The sequence below is a fragment of the Anarrhichthys ocellatus genome, unplaced genomic scaffold (assembly GCF_004355925.1).
Source record: "Anarrhichthys ocellatus isolate YVR2014 unplaced genomic scaffold, GSC_Weel_1.0 scaffold5, whole genome shotgun sequence".
Lineage (NCBI taxonomy): Eukaryota > Metazoa > Chordata > Actinopteri > Perciformes > Anarhichadidae > Anarrhichthys > Anarrhichthys ocellatus.
The window spans coordinates 14,535,723-14,556,819 of record NW_022280035.1 but is presented as its reverse complement, the minus strand read 5'-3'; the positions used below and the strand labels follow the sequence as shown (position 1 = coordinate 14,556,819).

At 41.7% G+C, this 21,097-nt stretch overlaps 1 protein-coding gene across 3 annotated transcripts in view; it reads right to left on the bottom strand.

Moving 5' to 3' along the window:
• Positions 1 to 46: 46 nt before the first annotated feature.
• LOC116382077 (histone-lysine N-methyltransferase PRDM16-like) overlaps positions 47 to 21,097 on the bottom strand; it is a 148,250-nt gene continuing 127,199 nt past the window's right edge. Inside the window, exon 4 of one of the 3 annotated variants that reach the window (XM_031844771.1) lies at positions 47 to 414. In XM_031844771.1, the coding sequence (XP_031700631.1) occupies positions 169 to 414 (246 nt within the window). In that variant the 3' untranslated portion in view covers positions 47 to 168. The remainder of the gene's footprint in view (positions 415 to 21,097) is intronic. The other 2 variants (XM_031844770.1, XM_031844769.1) reach the window with 2 other exon arrangements.

The following is a 21,097-nucleotide window of genomic DNA, read 5'->3' as shown; positions in this document are numbered from 1 at the left end:
AGAGAGAGAGAGAGAGAGAGAGAGAGAGAGAGAGAGAGAGCACTGGCAACTGGCCCACCTACAGACAGACAGTAGTGCCATTCCTTGGTCATTACCTTGCTACCTAATTGTAAACACGCACGTAAGTATGCACACACAAATTCAGACGGATCAACCCAGTGGTCAATCTCAGCAGATGGGAAAGGATGACCCCCCCCCTTGCCCCTTGCTGACAACATAGTGCTCATATCTCGACCACAAATCCAACCAGGGCATGTCTGTCATGTCACCCACCTGGTCTCCGGTGAGGTGACAGGCGGCGAGGTTCTGCTCCTCAAATGACGAGGCAGAGCGGACGTATTTGAGCCAGCTGCTGTTGGTGGCATCCGGGCCTGTGTCCAGCGCAAACTTGACGTTGCCCATGTCACCCACCACCTGTTAGAGAGCAAGAGGTCAGATATTATTACAGGGACAAAACAACAGGCTATCGTCAACTATCAAACACTTGAAATATTTCTATAAATGACTTTGTCGGAGGAGGATATTGGCATTTAAAAATGCAATTGTTACGGTGCACAGAGATTTTGGGTAAATTGTTTTCTTTCATTTGAAATGTACTATTAACTAGTAGGGAGCATACAGTTGGCATACACATGGTTTGTATTAACGTTAGCACTAACCCGGTGGTTGACAACAATTAAAGCAGAGACAAAAAACACTATGTCTGCAACAAAACAAAGGCAGTGAGGTGCACCTCACGCCTCTGTCTGATCAGGGACTAAGAAAGTTGTGAGTCTGTCAGTCAACTTTAAGACACAGAGGCAATGTGTCAGTGGGTGTTAGGACCACCTTACCTTGTCAATCCCAACAACAAGAAGAGGAAAGAGGGAAAGGATGAGAAAGGAGGAGGGAGTGGACAAACTGGGGTTTCTTTCACTTGTCTAAAGACTTTCTCCGGCACATATTGATCACCCTTTGTAACCCCTACGCCCCCCTGAGACTCCAAGAGCGGGTTTCATGTTACCCGCTTCAACGGAGAATGAAGGAGGATGGAGGTAGAGGTGAAGGAGGAAGAGGAGGAGAAGAGAAGAGGGGTTTATTGTGGAGAACCAGGAAGGAGTAACAAAGCTTTATGCCTAAAATCTCAATCCTCCCACAATTGTAAATTATGAATGATGACAATGAGAGAATGAGAATGAGAATGAAGAAATTTGCCAAAGGAACAGATATCCGACAACTATTACAGACTGCAAAAGAGACAGCATACCTTTTAAAGGCCATAAATAGTCTCTACTCTTTGCTCCTTTGATTGCATTTGTGTGTGTATTGGTATGCGAGTGTGACGGACTTCGGCGGTTCCGTAAATCTGGGGGCGGCTCGGCTGAAACCCCGAGGCCCACTCTCTCTCCACCCAGCTGGGGGTGAAGCTCCGATTTCGCTGCAGCACCGCATGTGATACTGAGCCTGTGTGAATCCTCAGGGGAGAACTGGCCTGAGACAGAGCAACTCCTCTAATTACAACTCCCAATCAGCCGGCCCCTGCGTTGAGAGCTGACCTCTAGCTTGACTCTCTGCGTTCCTAATCACAGTCAAATGTCTGCTGTAGGAAATCGAGGTGTGATGGAGAAGAACCAACAAACCTGACGTTTTTAGATGTGCAAAGTTCGTGAACCTCTCTAACTGGCTGCTTTTCTAAAGGCATGTTCAGGTTTTTTTTTTTTTCCCAGCTCGTAAAGTGTGAATGGTCATGTTCTTGTTGTTTGGGTAAGCGCTTGCAGAAGGTGTATTTTCGTGGGTGGGGGTGCAGGTGCCAAGTTTGGTGAGTAAATATGTAAAGGTTGGAGGTGTGGAAGAACTGCCATGTGCACGTTTGTACAAATACTGCAACCGTTTCAGGCAAATGCATGTGCGCTTAGTTGAGTTAACATCTCGAAGTAACAGAAATGTTTCTACTTTTGAGCCAAGGTGTGAGTTTATCGTCCTCACTAAATGTGCCTGTTGCAGAATAACAAAGCCTCTTAGGGCATTGGTTAAAAATAATCAAAACCGTAATCTTTGTTTTGATCCACAATAAAAAAAAACTGTGGCGACTGCTCATGTTCATGTACAGTATTTGCTGATTGTGAGAGTGGGAAAAGAGACCGTTAGTACAGTTCCTGTTTTGTATTTTCTGTAATTCACACTGAGATATTCAGAAGCAAATAATGAGATAATGTCCACTGGAAGAGCTTCTAAATAAAAACGGAATCTTATCCATTCCTCACTCTCCACATTTAAAGCTTTTGCCTCTTCTGCTTCCAGTTTACAACTTAAACAATCTGCTTGATCGAATCCAGATCTTTATTTTATGTGTGAAAACAGTCACCGAAAACTAACCAGGCATACCCCCTCCTAACACCTACTACTCCACCCAATATCTTTTCTGGAGGCAGAGTGCACTTGTCACGTTACTGCCGGGGAGCTGCGACAGGTATCGTACATGTTTTATGAACACACAGAAAAACTAAAATCCAGGTGGTGTCAAGGTGGGATTATTTCTTTTTTTAGGAGGAATAGGTGTGCGAAGGGAGGTGGGGAAGCCCGACAGTGCACAGACTGACCCGCACATGTATGAATACTACCATGCCTACGTTTTGGGCATGGTAGTATTCATGCACATGCATTTTGGTTACCCCCTCCTCCTACACACACACTCAAGGGTCTGATCTGAGGCTTAATGAGCTGCAGACCTGCGTGCTGTGTGTTTTTGTATGTGAACATGTGTGTGTGTGTGTGTGTGTGTTGTCTGGGAGGCCTGCTAACACCCTGTCTCCGGGTGGAAGCCTGATTTATAAGGCTTCAAATGAGGTGCAACAGAGAAGGAGAGCCAGAACAAGCCCACGGCTGATTGTTTGTTTATTTACCTTTCTTTTTCATTTTCCCCCCCTCCCTACGTCACGGGGGGAGGAGGACCCGGGTGAAAACCATCAGCTCCACAAGCAAAGGAAAGGGTTTCAACAAAGCAAACCAGGCAGTTTTTTCCCTTAAAGTTTTCTCTCCTCCTTCAGATCAGAGGCTAGAAACAGGAACTGTTATACTAAAGATAGGAGGAATGACGTTTTTAGAGTTAAATTATTTTCATATATATAATGCTTTAACAACTAGTGTCTATAACCACCTTGCATTGACACATTCTCATTCTGTTCATTTGGGCGACGACCTCCTTCCTCTCCATAATTAAAGGGTACTTTGGATCTCTTTTAGTTTTAGAGATTCTTATCAGAAATAACAAAATTCGCCACGTTAATTGCTGCAATCTGAGAATACGGCAGAATCATTAAAAATATGTTTGATAGGGCAATAAACACCAGCAATCAGACAATCAAACCAGTTTAAACAAACCCCAAAGTAAGCCGAAGTTGTTTGGAAGAGGAAATGAAGGCCAACATTAAAGATATTGCCCAAACTGCCCATTGTAAACATCCATCACATTTCCTGGTTCAATGTTGACCTACTGAACTTGCTGTAGTTGTGAGCGCACAGTTTCCTTGTGTACTGAGGTATTATTGTCAACATTTCAGGAGAGTTCACTTTTGGTTTTACCTCACCAGAGGGTACAATATTATTATAACTGATACAAATGATGGCAAAGCCCATGGAAGTAAAATCAAAGTGTACTAATTGAAGAAAATTATCCTTTAATGCCAGTAAAGAGAAGACACTTATTAATTATTGATACTTTCATTCACTTCTATATCACGGATATAAAAAACACATTTTAACCTATTTTTTTGGGTTCAACAGCATCAAAAAATGATTCACATGAGAGCACACACAAACATACACACACATATACACACACACACACACACACACACACATACACACGTACCAACACATGCATGCGTACAGAGACACAATGAGACTTCAGTGAAAGAGAAGCGGCCCTGAGTGGAGAGGATGCAGAGCAAACTCCACAGGAAGCTCTGATAAGAGCACAACACTTATATCGCTCCTCACAACACAAAGGGGAACCTTTGACAGCTAGGAACCTTTAATGGATGTCTCGGCATGCCCTCTCCACCGCCAGTTATATCTGATGGATGTGTGTGGCGTGCAGGGCTGAATTAATAGAGGAAAGTTGCTTGTACGGATAGACGTTGGTGACAAGGCACATATTATTTTTTGTTTGACGGAGGGCAGAAAATGGAAAAGGCAGCTCGGAGCACAGTGGTGGTTGTGATTTTGATGTGAGACAGAGATAGAAGCAGACATATATGTTATTAAAATATTTCTATGAAGTGTGATCTTAGTGCTTTGTTGCACTGTCCCGGGTTTCAATGTGTGAACACACCCACGTTCGCATGTATTTCTATATGTGCCTGTGATAGTTTCAAAACTCTTAAATTGTAGCAACTTCATTCTGACTTGTCTATACATGTTTTCCATGTTGTAAAATAAACAAAAGTTGTTGTTTTTTGTATTAAATGCTTCATTCGATTGATAAATCTGTGATCAGTAGCGATCAGCGATATTGCTTTGCCTTTTTCACATCAGAGGGTATCAAGACGAGCAACAATGGCCATCCATCTATGTGAAAGTCTAAGAGCATGCCTGTGTTGGATTCAGGTAGTCAAGTGTAATCACACAAAGCACATAGAAAAGGAGACTGTTTTTGCAACCAAAGTTTGCTGAAACATGTCTGCATTGAAGGTTTTTGCGGCCTGTCGAAAACAGGAGAGCTGACCCTCCCCTGGTTCCCTTACTCACGTTCCGCGGAAGTGGCCGACGAATTAAAAAAGGTTGTTTCAAACAGAAAGAGGAAAGAACAAGGGACAGATTGCCTTTCATTATGGCTCTGGTTTTTAATCTATCTAGTTCAAGAATATGTGAAAATGTGGAGAACGACCAGGGGGGTTGCATGCACTTCTCCTTGAAGCAGCTAGGGGGTAGCCTGGAGCGATATCTCTCCAGGTAGAAGAGCATAAATTGAAATTAACGTCCCCTTCCCTCTATGCAGCTGTACAAAACACAATATTAAAATGGTAATCAGAGTGAGACTTACATGCACACACAAACACACACTTTGTTTCACTCTGATGAGAGGGCCAGTCATGGAAACAGAGCAGTGACAGTGACAGATTGAGTGGCTGTGAAGTGGGCTGCGGAGCTGGTTGTTAGATGTGTTGCAAATTAAGGTGCAGGAAGACTAACAAGACATAAAGAAGTGTGTGTGAGAGTGTGTATCCTTTCTGGAAAAGGGTCTGTTTCCAGTTGGGAGGTCCCTTAACTTGCTCACACACACACCAATTACACACACAGGCGGACTAATAAAGCGGCTGAAAGATTACAGATCCTCACAGCCTCCCATGTGTTTGTGCACATTCACATGTATGTGTATGCGGGCCTGGCCTGTGTTTGATGGATGGGGGCCTGCAGAGATGACCCTACCCTGCCACATCACTCAACAGTCTAAATGAGTGTGTGTCTGTCCACATTTGTGTGTGAGTGTGTATGTGGAGGTGAGAGGTGGACATGCACACAAGGCGTCCTGTCAGTATACCCTCTCTTAATTCAGGAAGGAAAAACACAGAGAATAAAAGATGGAAAGAAATAGAGAGAAAGAGATTAGTCATATTCGATTAACTTCAGCCCACTCTGGGTGACGATGGAGGGTGCGGGTGGGTGGGGGTTGTGAAGAGTAAGATGAAGGAGGAAAGTTGCAAACACAAAACTGATTAAAGTGTCTAACTCTTAATCCTTAGTTTAGTTTTGTACTCAGATGTCAATAAAATTTCCTCGTATTCCTCAGTCTGTTTATGAAAATTGTTGACAACTTTATTTGGAACTTTTTACAGGTTTATGAAATGTGATAATCAGAGGCTTTGGAGTTATTTCCCGAACATCATTTCTAAAAACTCAAAATGTTGAGCCAATAGAAAACATCATGCAAAATACATGCAAGTCTGCTGCACACACACACATTGTTCCAGAATGTCATAAATTGCTAAACTGATGTAAAACCACACACCAGAACAGATGCAGGAGAGTCGATATATTTCTTGTTAAGGTTTCAGCTAATTTCAGTTAATTTAAAATCAAATTGAAATCATATGAAATATGAATTCAACATTTGTCAGTACTGTTCTGATAGTGAAGTTGACAGTATTTGTTGAGCGTAACTCATTCATTTAACTTGTCCATATTTTCCCAGCCATGAGAGTCCTTCTCTTGAAACTGTAAATCTTCCTTTTCCTCTCTTTGTGTCACCACCACAACGTCTCCTCATACCTGACTTTTAATGCATGTACTGTACTGGAAAAAAAAGAAAATACACCAAACCACCTGCACACTATTTAGTACCAAAAGTAACTGTCTAATGTAGAAGCCAATAATTTGTTTGTCCAACTAAATTCAAATATTATTCAAATATTATTCAAATATGTTCTTCAAACACCTTAAAGGTGCAAAGTGTAATACGTGGTCAAATTCTCCCAACAACATTTCACCTCTACCACTGGGTCCATACACACAGTCAATCAGTCATAAATTAAAAAAAAAGAAAAGCCAACTACTAACTAACAGAAGAAGAATACGCAATGTTCGACCAAATTGTTGAAACTATGATAGCCGGTCAAAATAACACATCTATCTTATAATTGTCTCGTGTGGCCTATAGTTTATAGTTAGCCATCTATGTGTTTGGTACACTGACCTACGGATGTCCACTCTGTGTAGGTTTTTTTAACTATTCAAGCTATCAAAACATACACAGACGCTGTACCTAAAATATGATTAACAAGCCCTCGGGAGAGCTCTTCTTCGTAGTCTCATGTTGGACTGAGGGCAGACTGGACGCTACAGAGACTCACTATCGCCTCTAAAGTTACAAGTTGCATACACATTAACACAATAAAAAGATGTCTTTGACATAACGTCAAAGCTGTAAGCTCTTCACATTCACAACATGTTAAAAATGTTAGATAATGTGAGAAGACATATTCTTAGCAATTGCGCTGACAATGTGGCTTTTATTAACACACACATTTGATCATTTAAACCAAACAACTGGAATCTTTAAATTAATCCTTTGATTGAAATGAAGGATTCAACTATTTCTAGGAAAAATGTGTTGAGTCCAAATGAAGACAATCAGTAGCAGAACCAAAGTGTTTCATCAAGAGGAGCCATGCTGTGAGTATAAATTGGACCTTTAAAAATAAAGTGTATGTGTGCGTGTGTGTGCATGAGTGTGTATGTGTGTGCGCGTAAGGCCAATTACTGATGCTGGTAATAGTACACCTGTGTAGCTATGTCTGGCAGTCTAATGACAGCTAAAGAGGAAACAGGCTGTAAATCCAAACACACACACACACACACACACACACACACACACACACACACACACACACAGACGTCCTTTTATCAAAACAAGTTTGTTTTTTGTCAAAGGCACAAGTGAATACTACTGTAACAATGTATGTCTGTACTGTGTGTGAGCATTAGTTGTATCACTAGTAATATGTATGCAAGGTGTTGGAGTGTGTGTTCGCTGTGTGTGAGTGGATGTGTGGTGTGTGTGAAGGTGAGTGAAGGCGTGTTAAATGTGACCCATTTTATCTGGGCCGGGCAGCCATCGACATAATTAAAAACCAGGCAGGCAGGCCGGGGAGGGCCTGGGGCCTTGTAAAAGCCATCTGGGTTGTAGAGTGTGTCAGTGTGTGTGTGTGTGCGTGTATGTGTGTGTCTACATGCATTGTGAGTGTCAGAATGTGGCCCGGCTCACTAATGACCCAACTCACTTCTCTTAAATCAGCGTCTCTGCAGTCGCTGTCACAGACCTATCATTTGTGGTGAGTGTGCATGTGCCACACTTAAAAACAGCATGTGAAAAGTTCCAGTGTCTATCTCCCACACTCACAAAATCATTGTAAAGTCAAATCTAATTTAGTTTGAGTTTGACCCAGCTGACTTTTCCCATCAGTGAGACTTGAACAACAGTTCTCTTGCAGGTGGGACATTGAGGCTAGATATGGGGAATTATGATAATGACTTCCTTTGAGGGTTTGCTGAATTAAAGAAGCTTTACCTTTTGTTAGCACCTCTTTACTAAATATGATCAATCTGTCTTTACTAACAGGCCATGTACCACAGTCCTTCAAAGTAGCTGTAATCAAACTTCTTAAGAATCTTCTTAAGAAGCTCACTCTTGATCCAGAGGTGTTGGCTAACCATAGACCTATCTCTACTACATAACAACAGTATATATTCGAGCATCTTCAGTCAGGATGTAGACTGTATCATAGCACAGAGACAGCCCTGATGAAAATAACGAATGACCTACTTGCATCAGACAAAGGACTTGTCTCTGTACTTGTCTTGTTAGACCTTAGCCCTGCATTCAACATCATTGACCATCACATCCTATTACAGAGACTAGAACTCTGATTGGCATTAAAGGTACCTCACTAAGCTGGTATATTCATCACATGGATCCCTGTTTGTATATGTAAATGATGAAATCCTCCATGCACACCAAAGTAAGTCACGGAGTTCCACAAGGTTCTGTGCTTGGACCAATTTTATTCACCTTATATGCTTTCTTTAGTCAATATTACCAGAAAACACTCCATAAACGTTCATTGTTATGCAGATGATACCCAATTATATCTATCGAACAAGCCAGACCAAAGCAACCAGTTTGCTTTAAGGACATAAAAACCTGGATGACCTGCAACTTCCTGATGTTAAACTCAGACAAAACTGAAGTTATTCTGCTAGGCCAGAACACCCCCGAAATCAATTATCTAATGATGTAGTTTCTGTAGATGACATTGACCTGGCATCCAGCACTACCGCAAATAATCTCAGAGTTATCTTTGATCAGGATATGCCCTTTAACTCCCAGATAAAATACATTTCAACTACGTAACATTACAAAAATCCGGCACATCCTGTCTCAAACGATGTTTTGAAAAATGTGTTCACGCATTTGATACTTCTAGACCAAATCACTGCAATTCCTTATTATTAGGCTGCTTTATTAAGTCTCTTAAATCTCTCCAGTTGATCCAGAATGCTACAGCACGTGCACTAACATAAACTAAGAAAACAGATCATATTAGTAGCTTCTCTGCCTTGGCTCCCTTTAAAATCAAGAATTAAATTTCAAATCCTTCTACTCACCTAAGCCCTACTTGGTCAGGCACCATCATATCTTAAGGAGCTTATAGCACCCTAATACCCCACTAGAGAGTTGCGCTCCCTGAATACAGGGATATTTGTGGTTTCTTCAGTCTCCAAAAGTAGGATGGGAGCCAGAGCTTTCAGTTATCAAGCTCCTCTTCTGTGGAACCAGCTCCCAGTTTCAGTCCGGGGGGGCAGACGCACTCACCAGATTTAAGAGTATGCTTAGGACTTTCCTTTTTGATAATGCTTATTAGGGCTGGCTCAGGTTAATAGTCAGGGCTGGCTCAGGTTTGCCTTGCACAAGCTTTTTTATGTGTGTAACCAGTGACTATGTATTTGTGTTTGTATATTATATACTGTATATATTTACACTGTGTTATTTTTAGCATCACGCCACCATGTCCACCTCCACACCCCCTGCAGTTCGTCTGAATGAGCAGATTGCCATGTGCTGGGTTGCCCGGATAGTGTAACTTTAAACAGGAAGTGTGCACACTTTAAAAGAAGAGAGGCAGTGGGTTTTCAGGCTGGACCTCGTTAATGAAATGGCTTTGTGTTATTTACAGCCCCTTGTTAAAAGGCTGGATGAGTGTGTGTAAGTGTGTCTGTATATTTGTATGCCATCGTACATGTGTTATGTGTACGTGGAAGTGTGTGTGCTTATGTGTCTTTTTGCCTGTGTACATGTGTGTTTTTTATGTGTATGTGATGTGTTACAAGTGTACATGTGTGTGTGTGCACAGAGGTTACCATCATGCTATGTCTGTCCTACTGTCGGACAGCCTTTTACAGGCCGAGCTTTATGATATGTATTTAGGGCAATTAGTGAGCAGATATATTGGCTCATTATAGTGAAGCAGGTGCAGTGTATATGGGGAAATATATGAACAGTACATCGGGGTCACACACTCTGTCTGTGTAGTCTGAAGGCTAACAGCTAGACTTATGTGTGTGACAAACAGGAGCACACACATTGAACTCAGTAAGAGCCAGACTGAGGAAACATTTTCTCATACTGGCCTCTGTCAAAGAAATCATACAATCCATAAAGAACATTTATCTCATTTTAAAATAATTGTTAACAGGCTCAAGAGGAGAACAAAGGGGGTAAAATGGTTGAATATTAACTGAGAAGGAGGCAGAGTTAGTGAAGTATGTGTTTATTGGCTGAAAGGAACGCACAGTGAGCAAAGTGGTTGTTTATTGGCTACAGGGACAAACGTTTGATGGTGCTGCTGAGCGGGTCTTCAGAGTCCACACACACACATAGACACCTACAAACACAAATGTGTATCCTGAATTACTAAATGTACAGCCACTATATATAGGGTTTTTATGAGTTTATAACAATGGGTTTTCATGAGTCCTTCATTGCAAGACTAAGGAACAATCCCAGTGAAACCCATTCATGGGTTCCATGTCGGGGGCGCAACAGTTTGAAAGTATTTTGTGTGTATGTGTGTGTGCATGAATGGGTTTATATCATTGTGGTGCACACTTTTTATATTTTTTACTGTTGCAGTGTGCTTCAAACCACGAATCGATACATTTTAACAATGCCATTCTGGAATTTAAAATCTGAAATATTTACGCAATGAAACATCAAAATATGGATCTCAAAATATAAGCATGTAATGCATATCAACTATTAATGCTTTCTCTTGCCTAAGTTCTCAAATAGTAGATATAACATGGGTATATAAAATAGAACTTCCTGTGCTCAAGCAAAGCAACTAAATCAATCAAGTCCAATGCATCTATGCCAAGAAAAAGGGCAATTTTAATGAGGAGAGGAAGCTGGTATTCAACACTAACAAAACTTGACCTCCACTCTATCAACTCACATCGGAAGTGAAACACAAAATAGGACAATTCCTGGAACTGTGCAAACACAAATAGGGAAGTGGTGCTTGGTACAAATTTATAGAGCACGTAACACCATCAATTATTTATTAACACCCAAATAAAGGAATACTTCCTTTAACAACACTTGCTTTAGTAATACAATGGAGAACGATGAAGGACAAGAGAAGCAGATAATAAGAGGCATAGAAATGCAGTGAAAAAATATTCATTTACAATCATATTTCCAGTAAGCTAAACCAGACAACAGGGATTTTCAACATGAACAGAAAGAGACTTTTTCCCTCTACATGTCAGTCCCTGCTCAGTATCAAATCAATGTTGGCCTCATTTAACTGATCAACCTCATTCCTTGAATCTCAGAGAAAGAGACCGACACAAAACAGAGGATGTCTCCATCCATCTCCTTTAAATTTCATATTTTGGTGGAATGTCATTTGGTCCCTGCGTTGTAGAAAGTTGCAGCGTCCTCGTGTGTTATGAGATCAATGAGTTGGCAGGACAGCAGAGAGCCGAGACGATATGAAGTGTTCAGAAACACTTTTAAACTGGCATTTAAACTGGAGAGCACCAGAAAGAGATGGACAGACACTCGCAGATTCCTCTTTTGGTAATTTTGTCTTCCTCAGTTAATCTCACATCATCATCACCCATACTCCACCTAGGCTTTTTGCAGGAGGTTTGAATTTGAGAGCTCAAATTGCCAAAAAAATGCATTGTGAAGTAAAGTGGTGCTGGAAAAAAAGCAGCAGCTGGCCAGGACAGCATGTGGCAGAACCCCTGTGTGGCTGCACGCCTTGGACTTATTGGAACCATCTGAGCAGAACCCTTGTTTACTCTAACAACCAGACTCCACTTTCTCTTCTCACCACCTCCTCTGTCCTCTTCCACCTCACCTGTAGCGAGTGGCCAGGCTTTATTCTGATGACGCAAAATACAGCATTTACTCAAGAATCCATTATTTAGAAAAAGATAATTTAAATGTGACAGCACTTTATATTGCAGATGACTCTGTCTTGTCCATTTTGGCGGGTGAAGAATAACCTTGTTTTAAAGTGTGTTATAATTGGGATAACTGAACACGTTAAGGACTGACATCTCAGAAACACTGTAGACTTACAGGCAAAAACTTGCTAGCCTTGCAAAATGTGTGAACCATGATACAACCTGATTCTGTCTTAAAGTTTAAAAGCTCCCTCTGCAATACAAGGGCTCCCTCAATTCAAAAACGAAATGTGCTGCTCTGAAAATATAAACATCTACTCCTTTCATATAATAAAAACCCCAACCTAAGTCCAGACAAACAAACAGCGCTGTATTCAGAACAAATGGTATCAGAAAAAAACAAAAGGGAACGGCATTAACATGGATATGAGAGATGTAAAGATAAGCTATTTGTTCAAAAATGTTTTTTTACCCTTTTATAAATAATTGTTAATTGTACAAATAATGCTGCTGTAGATACATTAAAACAAATGCAAAAAAAAAGACTTATGGATTATTGTACCCCTTAAATGTATTTAAAAAGTCCACCCCTCTTCTACTTTTTTGTAACAAAGGAAAGTAAAGAAAAATAAATAAAAGACACTCTTGACTGCTCTGTCAGGCAGATGTGAGGAGGGGTGCTCTGCCCAGAAGGATTAGCTGCAGCCACAAAGGCATGCGTGATGCTATGAGACGTGTTACTCTCCTCGAACAGGATTAGAAGAATATCTGGCTATTCTCATCTCAACCAAAGGATAATTTAATGCGTGTGTTCTCATCTGTGTGTGGCTGCTGAACCTAGGTCTGTCTATCTGAGCGTGCCTCTATGTCTGTCTACACACATGTAGGCCTGGCCCTCCCCTCCGCTGCCCTACCAGGGGCTGAGACTAGCCAGGACAGGAGGACCAATAAAACGTACTCTTCGAGTGTTGGGACTGCTGGCGAGAAGCAGAGGAAAAGACCTATTTCACTGTTGTGCAAACCATTGTTTCATTTCCACACTTCTCTTTTCCTCATTCTGCGCTGATATTTCACAGGGTTTTTGGCCCCAGTTCAAGTGTGAACACAATACAGCTATTGAGATCATGGCTCGCACCTCCTGGCCTGTGCCGGGCTCAGCACTCGCTTAAGCTCTTTCAGCTACCGCCTCATGCTCAAACCTCCATAACTACTTTCTTTCCTTTCCTGAGTTTTTCAAGTCAGGATGCTGCACAGACAGACACGCCACAACCCCGTGTCCCATCCCCCTTCTCGTCATCTTAAGCCCTCACCCTAACTCTTGCTCTGGAGGGCCCCAATGTGCAGGTAATGGATCCCGCTTGACCACCTCCACCAAGAGGCCCATATATCCAACTTTTAATTAAGAACGCTCATCCCCTCTCCTGAGAGAGAGGGAAACGGTAGAAAAGGCTGGGGGTAGCAGTGAGTGAGTGTATCATGTGTGTGTATGTGTATGTTGCAGAAGAGCCCTGCAGCCATCTGGTTTTTGTTAGACACAATATTAAGAGTGTGTCTGTGGCCAAGGCCTGGCTGATGGCTATCAATCTGCCCTTTAATGTATGACGGGATATATGGAGGGATGGATGGATATGGGCCCCCCTCAGAGAAGCTAATGGCTAAACGGGCGCATTAAGGTGATTGAGGCCTATGGTGGAGATGGGGCCCATGGTGGAGCTGCACAGGGAGGCTGGAGTGCCTTCCTATTTCCTATGGCTTGAAGAAAAAAACGCAGGGGAGTGGAGATGGTTGGCTGAAGTGTTAAACAACAAGAAATCTCCAGGAAAACATAAATGATTAATCAATTAAACGATTGTATTGATTAATTGTTCGACTTTAGGTGTAAGTGTAAATGGCATTTGTTACAATTATGTTACATTTTTCTAGACTACATCGTTATAAAAAAAATAGAACGGTCAATATAATGATGTAATTATTCATTTTAAAACAGAAAAATAGTCATCAGTAATCATACATGACAATAAGCCGTGTGGGCATTTAATTTGTGAGAAAGAAAAAAGGAGGAAAAGAGGCGGTAAGGACAAAGAGAGATAAATGAGGAGGAGCAGCTGTTGACACGAGCCTTCTCCCCCTGTCAGATAAGAGATAACTGGGCTGCCGATGTTTAGACGCACCATTAGTAGTGTCATCAATCACACACACACACACGCATACACACACATACACACACACGCAGAGACACAGAAACATACACACAGAGCGAGGAGACGGAAGAGGATTACTGGGTGTGACACAACATATTGCTCTATTAATGCTTCAAGCATGTCAGACTACATCCTTTTCTTTACAGCTCATCAAGCACACACACACACACACACACACACACACATACATACATACACACACACCCTGTCCGTAGCTGCTGGTGAGCTTTCAATTCCATTCATCTGCACCGCACAACACAGGCAACGGGCATACAGTAAATATGTGTGTTTGCAATTGCATATGCACATGGACTGTGGGTTTTTTATGTGTGTATGTTATAAATATATATATATATATTATTTATTTCTGTGCAGGACAAATAAGTAATATCAGAGCGACAGCATGCAGTCACAGTTAGATGTGCAGAGTTGGGCTGGTTACAGAGGGGTCATGAAGGACAGAGAAAGGGCGCAATTCCAACTTTAACTCCCACTTGGAAACTTCTCATTAAAACTCAAACGGCCCACGGCATCCAAGTCGCCATTAGAGTCACAGTAGCAAATAACAATGATTTTCAAGCTATCCTTTGATTAATAATGCCGTCACTACAACTTAGTTGTGGTCTTGCAAAGACCAAAAAAACTTTTTAGATTGGGCCTGGGCTCCCCATGGTCACACTAAAAGCAAAGGCATAATTTGGCTATTCACTAACAACGCTTGGAGAACGCTTCCCTCAAGGAACACAATCAGGCATAATTGGCCAATCAACATCGGGAACAAACACAACAATATGCCTCACACGGTGAGGCTGTTGGATACTGTCATGTGGACAAGACGTCAAAACACAAAAATAAAGAGGAAAAGGACACAACACGGTATTACTGTTATTCTCTTGACAATACACGTTGGACTGTTTGAAGGTTGGCTGATTAAAAATACATGCAATGCATTTTGATTATGAAGCCGCTCAGATATACTGTATGTACATTAGAGGGATCAGAGCAAGAACCAAAACTTTACATTGCTGACACATTCCCATGCTTACCCCCCATTATATTTTGCTGTAAAAAAAAGTCAAATCAATAATATTTCTGACCAGGGAAATAACACATATGATCACAAATAGATACATAAAAAAACATTTTAACATGTATATGAAAATCCTTTTTGTTTGCGCTGATGTTAACACTTTTCAACTGCATTAGATAATAACTGTAGTTGTAATCTATGTATTCAAAAACCTTGTAATCAACTTGAAAGTGAAAACAGATTACAATACGTTTTGATTTTTAACGGTGATGTGACGCTTTTCTATCAGTAATAATGCCTTTAATTTTACCTTGACTCTACCTACAGTTTATTAGAAGACAAAATAATTTCCACTCAGCCGCAGATTGTAAAAAAGTGATGAAACTAGTGTAACAAATTGAAACAAATTCTTACTATTGGGTAAAAAAAACTATTTAATCAATTTTGATGATTATCAAGTGTTCATGTTCATATGAACTGCTCTATGGTTCTCTTTTTTTATTTTTTTAACCAAGTCCCTGAAATGTTTTTTTGAGATATTTTGAGATGCAGGGTTTTCACCCAACAAATAACCAATAAAACGGATGACCAGTGAATAGAAGCTGATCTATGAGGCTTTTTGAGTATGATCAATAACACTGGGGACACTTAAGGTGCTGCTTGTCATCCATCGCTCAGCACTTAAACATCATTATCTATTATTGACCAACTATCGATGAGTTCAGCCAAAAGGAGTCAATACAACCATAGCCAGCATAATTTGATAGACTTTTTTTTTAAAGCCAATAGAAGATATTTTAATTTGATGACATGGAAGAGCAGGGTAAGCTCATTCTGAAGGCAACCAAAACAACATTTCCGTTCGTTACAGCAACACTTTGCTATTTGTTTTGGCAATCTTTCAGTACTTGAAGGCATCATGCACATGTATTTTTGCATGCACACAATAAAATGAACGTAATGGAATTCATTTATGTACAAGTTCTGCATGTGTTTGTAGGCCTGTGTGTGTGTGTGTGTGTGTGTGTTTGTACAGTATATCTCTATTAATGTGGGCTTGAGCTTGTTAGTTGTACTAATTACTCCAAACAGCACAATAGATCTTTTTAGCCTGAGGGGCGTATTCACTATGACCTCCCCGTGTGCTGGAGCTCAGTGGTCCTTGGGGGTATATAGGAAGTAAACATGTTGACTGCACCTCTACCCCACCATACCACCATCCATTTACTTCCACACACGTGCAATTAACGAGCCACTCGCTAATTTGGGGTTGGTGCATATATGTAAATGAAAGGCAAACAAAAGGAGCGGGTGATGGATGACAAGAAAGGGGGCTTGGGAAGGGTCCATGTGGGACACTTAGCACCGCGACACTAATTAAAAAGCCATAGCAGTGAGAGCTCTGAGGTAACTCATTAGTCGCAACCTGCTCCTGAGTCACACAGCGCACTGAGTGCTAATGCTAGGAAAGCCACATAGAGAAAGAGAGGGAGAGAGAAAAAAAAACAGTGAGAGAATGATGGACGTGGGCATTGTGCTCGACTGAAGTGTCCATGTGGGCATATAAGCCCAGCCAAATTAGCTTGGTTGCATTAGCCCTCCTGTGCCATTACCCATTAGTTTAGTGCAGGGGGTAGCAAGCTGAAGAAAGGTTACCATAAGCATGGCAATTAGGGCTATAATAGGATAAACAACAACCTGGCCGATGGAGGGAATGAAGCAGAACACATTGTAGGGAATGATTACAGAGGCGAGTGTGTGGAGGTGGGTGACTTCAGCTATATTGATCTGTGGCACTGCGGTGAAGGGAGCTGAAAGTGGCACCCACTGAGCCTGCATGGCTTCTCTACCCAGTGGACAATGCAAACAGTGTCCACATGGAAACACAGACACGAACAGATGTGCACAAACTCTTATTCTCTCATACCTGCAAGCGCACAAACAAGCACACTATACATGGGATTTGTGTGTGTGTGTGTGTCCGTGGAAGGTAGACTATGTGAGTGGCACCACCACCAGTGGTTGTGCCCATGGTGTGTTTCTCCCCGGCGATTCATTTCATCTGAGTATGAATCGTCACGGTCTTTCCCCTGCTGCTCTTTATAAAACGCAGTCGCCTCCTTACATTTACTTCATTGTTTGACAACAAACCTCCAGAAATACCATTTTCATAGAGGACCAAGAGGAGGAAAAAACAGGAGCCAGAAACAAGTGGGATCAATGGTGCAAAAAATTGTTTTTATTGAATGCTGTGTGGCTCACATTTCCTGCAGACACAGATAAGAGAATGGGAGTGAGCAGACCCTTGTGTGTATTTGTGTGTGTGTGTGTGTGGTTGGTTGGGAGAGAGAAAGAGGGGGGGGGGGGCATGAAAATAAATGAGATTATTGATGTTACATGTCAAATATAATTGCTGAGATTTGAGCAAAGAGGAGGAGAGTATAGGCTGATGGGCTCGCTGATCCATGGAACGCTCCATCTAGGAGAAAAGGCCAACAAGTCACAGAATTTGGATTGTAACCTCGGGTGTGTACATAAGTGTGTGATACTGTGGGGGAATGAGATCGCTTAGCCTCAACACTGGGTTGTAAACTTTTAAACTTCAGTTTCTAGACACACACACACACACACACACACACACACACACACACACACACACATCTCTGCATGCATGTCATAATCCCAAAACAAGGCGTCTGAGTCACAGTCTGCCAGATGTAATATGTTCTGATGTTTGCATGTACTCTCGATTGTTTTCCCCTCTCGGCTCAAGACTTTTTGGAAAGTCCCTTCAAATAAATTATTCTGAGGTCTTAAGCAAGCATGCTCTATCTCCCCTGTGGATCAAGTGTTAATAAAAGAAGAGCTGAATGATAACTTGGGTATGCATATATAGAGTCTAAAGGTAGGACAGGGTTTGCATATGTTCATCATACCGAGCATGGTAATGCAGTAAATCCAATATGATTGTAGTTTTGAGAAAAAGTCTGATTTGCCATTGGAGGAGTCATTTCAGGTAAGTTTCCTGATCAGCTAGAGTAACATAGGCTTCCTAGTGTGCTACATTATAAACCTTTCAATCCAGAGTTAGCCAGAAGTATAGCTCATTACATCAAATAAAACGGATCATGCTTTTCCACTTTGAGAATTACTGAATAACATGGGATGAAAAGACTACAGCAAAAGCTTAGCTGAAGATAAAGATAAGAAATAAATGGATGGGTGAGATTGCGTGTGTGTATTTGTGTGTTTTTGGTCGCATTTGATGAAAAGTCCCATAGCTGATGGCTGCAGTCCCAAAGGGAGAGATGTTCAGACATTGTATGAAATCGAAGATCATCTGCAAGGCCAAATGGACATCTAGCGCCTGTGTGTGCGTGTTTGTATGTGTATCCACTCACAAAGACACATTCAGAGGCCTTCTGGCTCCAGAGAGGTTTGGGCTTCATAATGGAGTCAGACATCTCGTCTCATTCACAAAACAAATATTCCAATTTTTCAGCACTTTTCACTATTTCTGCTTAATTCCAGTGTATGTTGTCTTCACGAGTAAATGGTTGCGGAAAATTAGGAAAATCTCCAAAACCTGACTTATCCCTCTTAAAAGGTAACATTTTCCAGCTCAGTGGCCAAGATGGCCCTCTGGCACGATCATTATTTAAATGTCATCGCAGCATCAACTTCAGGACAATTTATTCCTTTTAACAGAGATGTGTTATAAAAAAAAAAGAAATGCGTTTTAATAAAAGAAAGTTATAGAGGCATCTGAGAGAATGAGAGCTTTTCCTGACGGCTCAACACAATAGTTTAACCCGCCGCAAGAGAGGCCTGAGCTGTCCACCAAAAAAAAAATGTAAAGCCTAAATATATTAAAGACACTGACCCACAAGTGCCTAGCAAGGCTACCACTTCCTACACAGACATACTGCTACAGGACTTGTGTGTCTGTCAACGAGTGTCTGGATGATTGTCTATGTGTCATCGTGTCATCCCCCCCCCCCCCCCCCCCCCCCCCCCCCCCCCCCGGAGCACATCCTGTCCATCCCCAGTTAAAGCAGACAATCTGCAATAGGATCCCAAAGGTAGTCAAGTCCTGCTGCCAAGTCTCTCATATTTTCCAGCTGACCGTTTTATGGCAAGATCTGTAAAATAAGCCCACCGCCTTGGCCTCGGGTTCACTCCACCTCCATAAATAGTGAGCTTATGACAACAGGGCACGGGGGTCAGGCCAAATTGGAGAGAGTGGTAGTTGTCAGAGAACATCTTCAAGCCAAATGGTTTTCTTAGGTATCATTTATCACAAACTTTAATTCATGCTTTACTTCCAATATTCACAGCACACTCAAAAATACAAGACGTTTACAATTACGTTTGGTTTGTATGCCAGCAATCATTTTGTGGATTTAAGTGTTGCATTTTAAACTTTGCAGACATGTATTACCTCATTCTGCCTCTCCTCTCACTCCCCAACCGCCTCTCACTCCAAGCTCTTCTGAGTGTGTGCGCGCATTCAGATGCTGGGGAAGAATGTATCTAATGACTCCAGTGCCGCCCTATCAATCAACGGCCTTATGCGGACAGTGAAAATCAATGGTTCCACACAGAGCTACCTGAGGTCCCCCACACTTCCTTTGTCATAACCGCTCGATACGTCAATGAGCAGAAACTACAACACATTTCAGTCAGGAGGCTTTCGGCGAGCGTGGTGGGTGTAAATCTTTTTGGTGTTTTACGGTGATTGTGAACTTCTCCATTTCAAAGCAGCATTGTGTTGTGTCAAAGATCACCTATTCAAGTCTGCGGCCGTAGTCTTTCTTTCATTGATAATTCATTCATCCTTTCTCTTTGTTCCCCTCAGCCTCTCATATTTTCTGTTGCATGATCTTTCTTTGATAGATTCGGTGTTTTTTCTCTTTTCCCTGTCTACATTTCTCCCTCACTTTCTCTCCTCTCAGCTCCCAACTCTCCTCTCTCTGGGCGCTTATTGACATTTCCCTGCTAACCTTCTCTTTTACGCTCACCTTAGTGTGCGCTGCCTTATCAGATGTGCAGGTGGTTTGGAGTTTCATTCGACCTCACTCCCGACTCTCCTCCTTTCCTCCGGGTTATTCATCTTTCCTTCCTGTGCTCTGAAAGTCAAGCTTGCCTTTACAAAACCCCTGCGGTCTTATCTAGAAGACCCCAGGACCCCATAGTCATTGCAGCAGCCAGCAGGAGAGAATGGAGACCACAGCTCCCTCGGGAGGAGGACAACGGCACCAAGGTGTGTGTGTGTGTGTGTGTGTGTAAGAAAGTTCAGTGCCATTAGAGCAGTCTATTTACTGCCCAACTGTCTAAACACTTGTGATAACATACAGTGTTGCAGCAGTAGACCACAGTGCTCCAGGGACAGGGCTGATGCTGCTCAACATGGAGTGAAATTAAAACCTCAGGCTGCATCTAACAATTATTTTTCATTATTATATATCCATTTACCATTTATTTATGAACTGATTTATTGGTTTGCCTACCAAATGTCACAGGTTGCCGGAGCCTAAGATAACATCTTCAAACTGATGATCCAAAACATAAAGAAATTTAATTTAAAATGGCACAAAACATGTTGGCATTTTTGCTCGATAAATAACTTCAATGACAGCAACATCGACACCTTAATTACTTGCTCTGACATTGTTTCTTGCTTGAATTGTTTTTTTTGACCATCTGTCAAAGAGCCAATGAAATGCAGTGATAATGTGCAACGGAATCTCCCATTTCCTCCCCATGTCTTTTGTTTGTGTGTGTGTGTGTGTGTGTGTGTGCATGTGTTTGTTTGCGTGCATGTGTGGTCTTTGTCCCAGTTGCTGCAGGTGCACAGGCACATATCCTATATTTATATCCGTACTCTATTCTGGCCAAGAGAGCTCCCCAA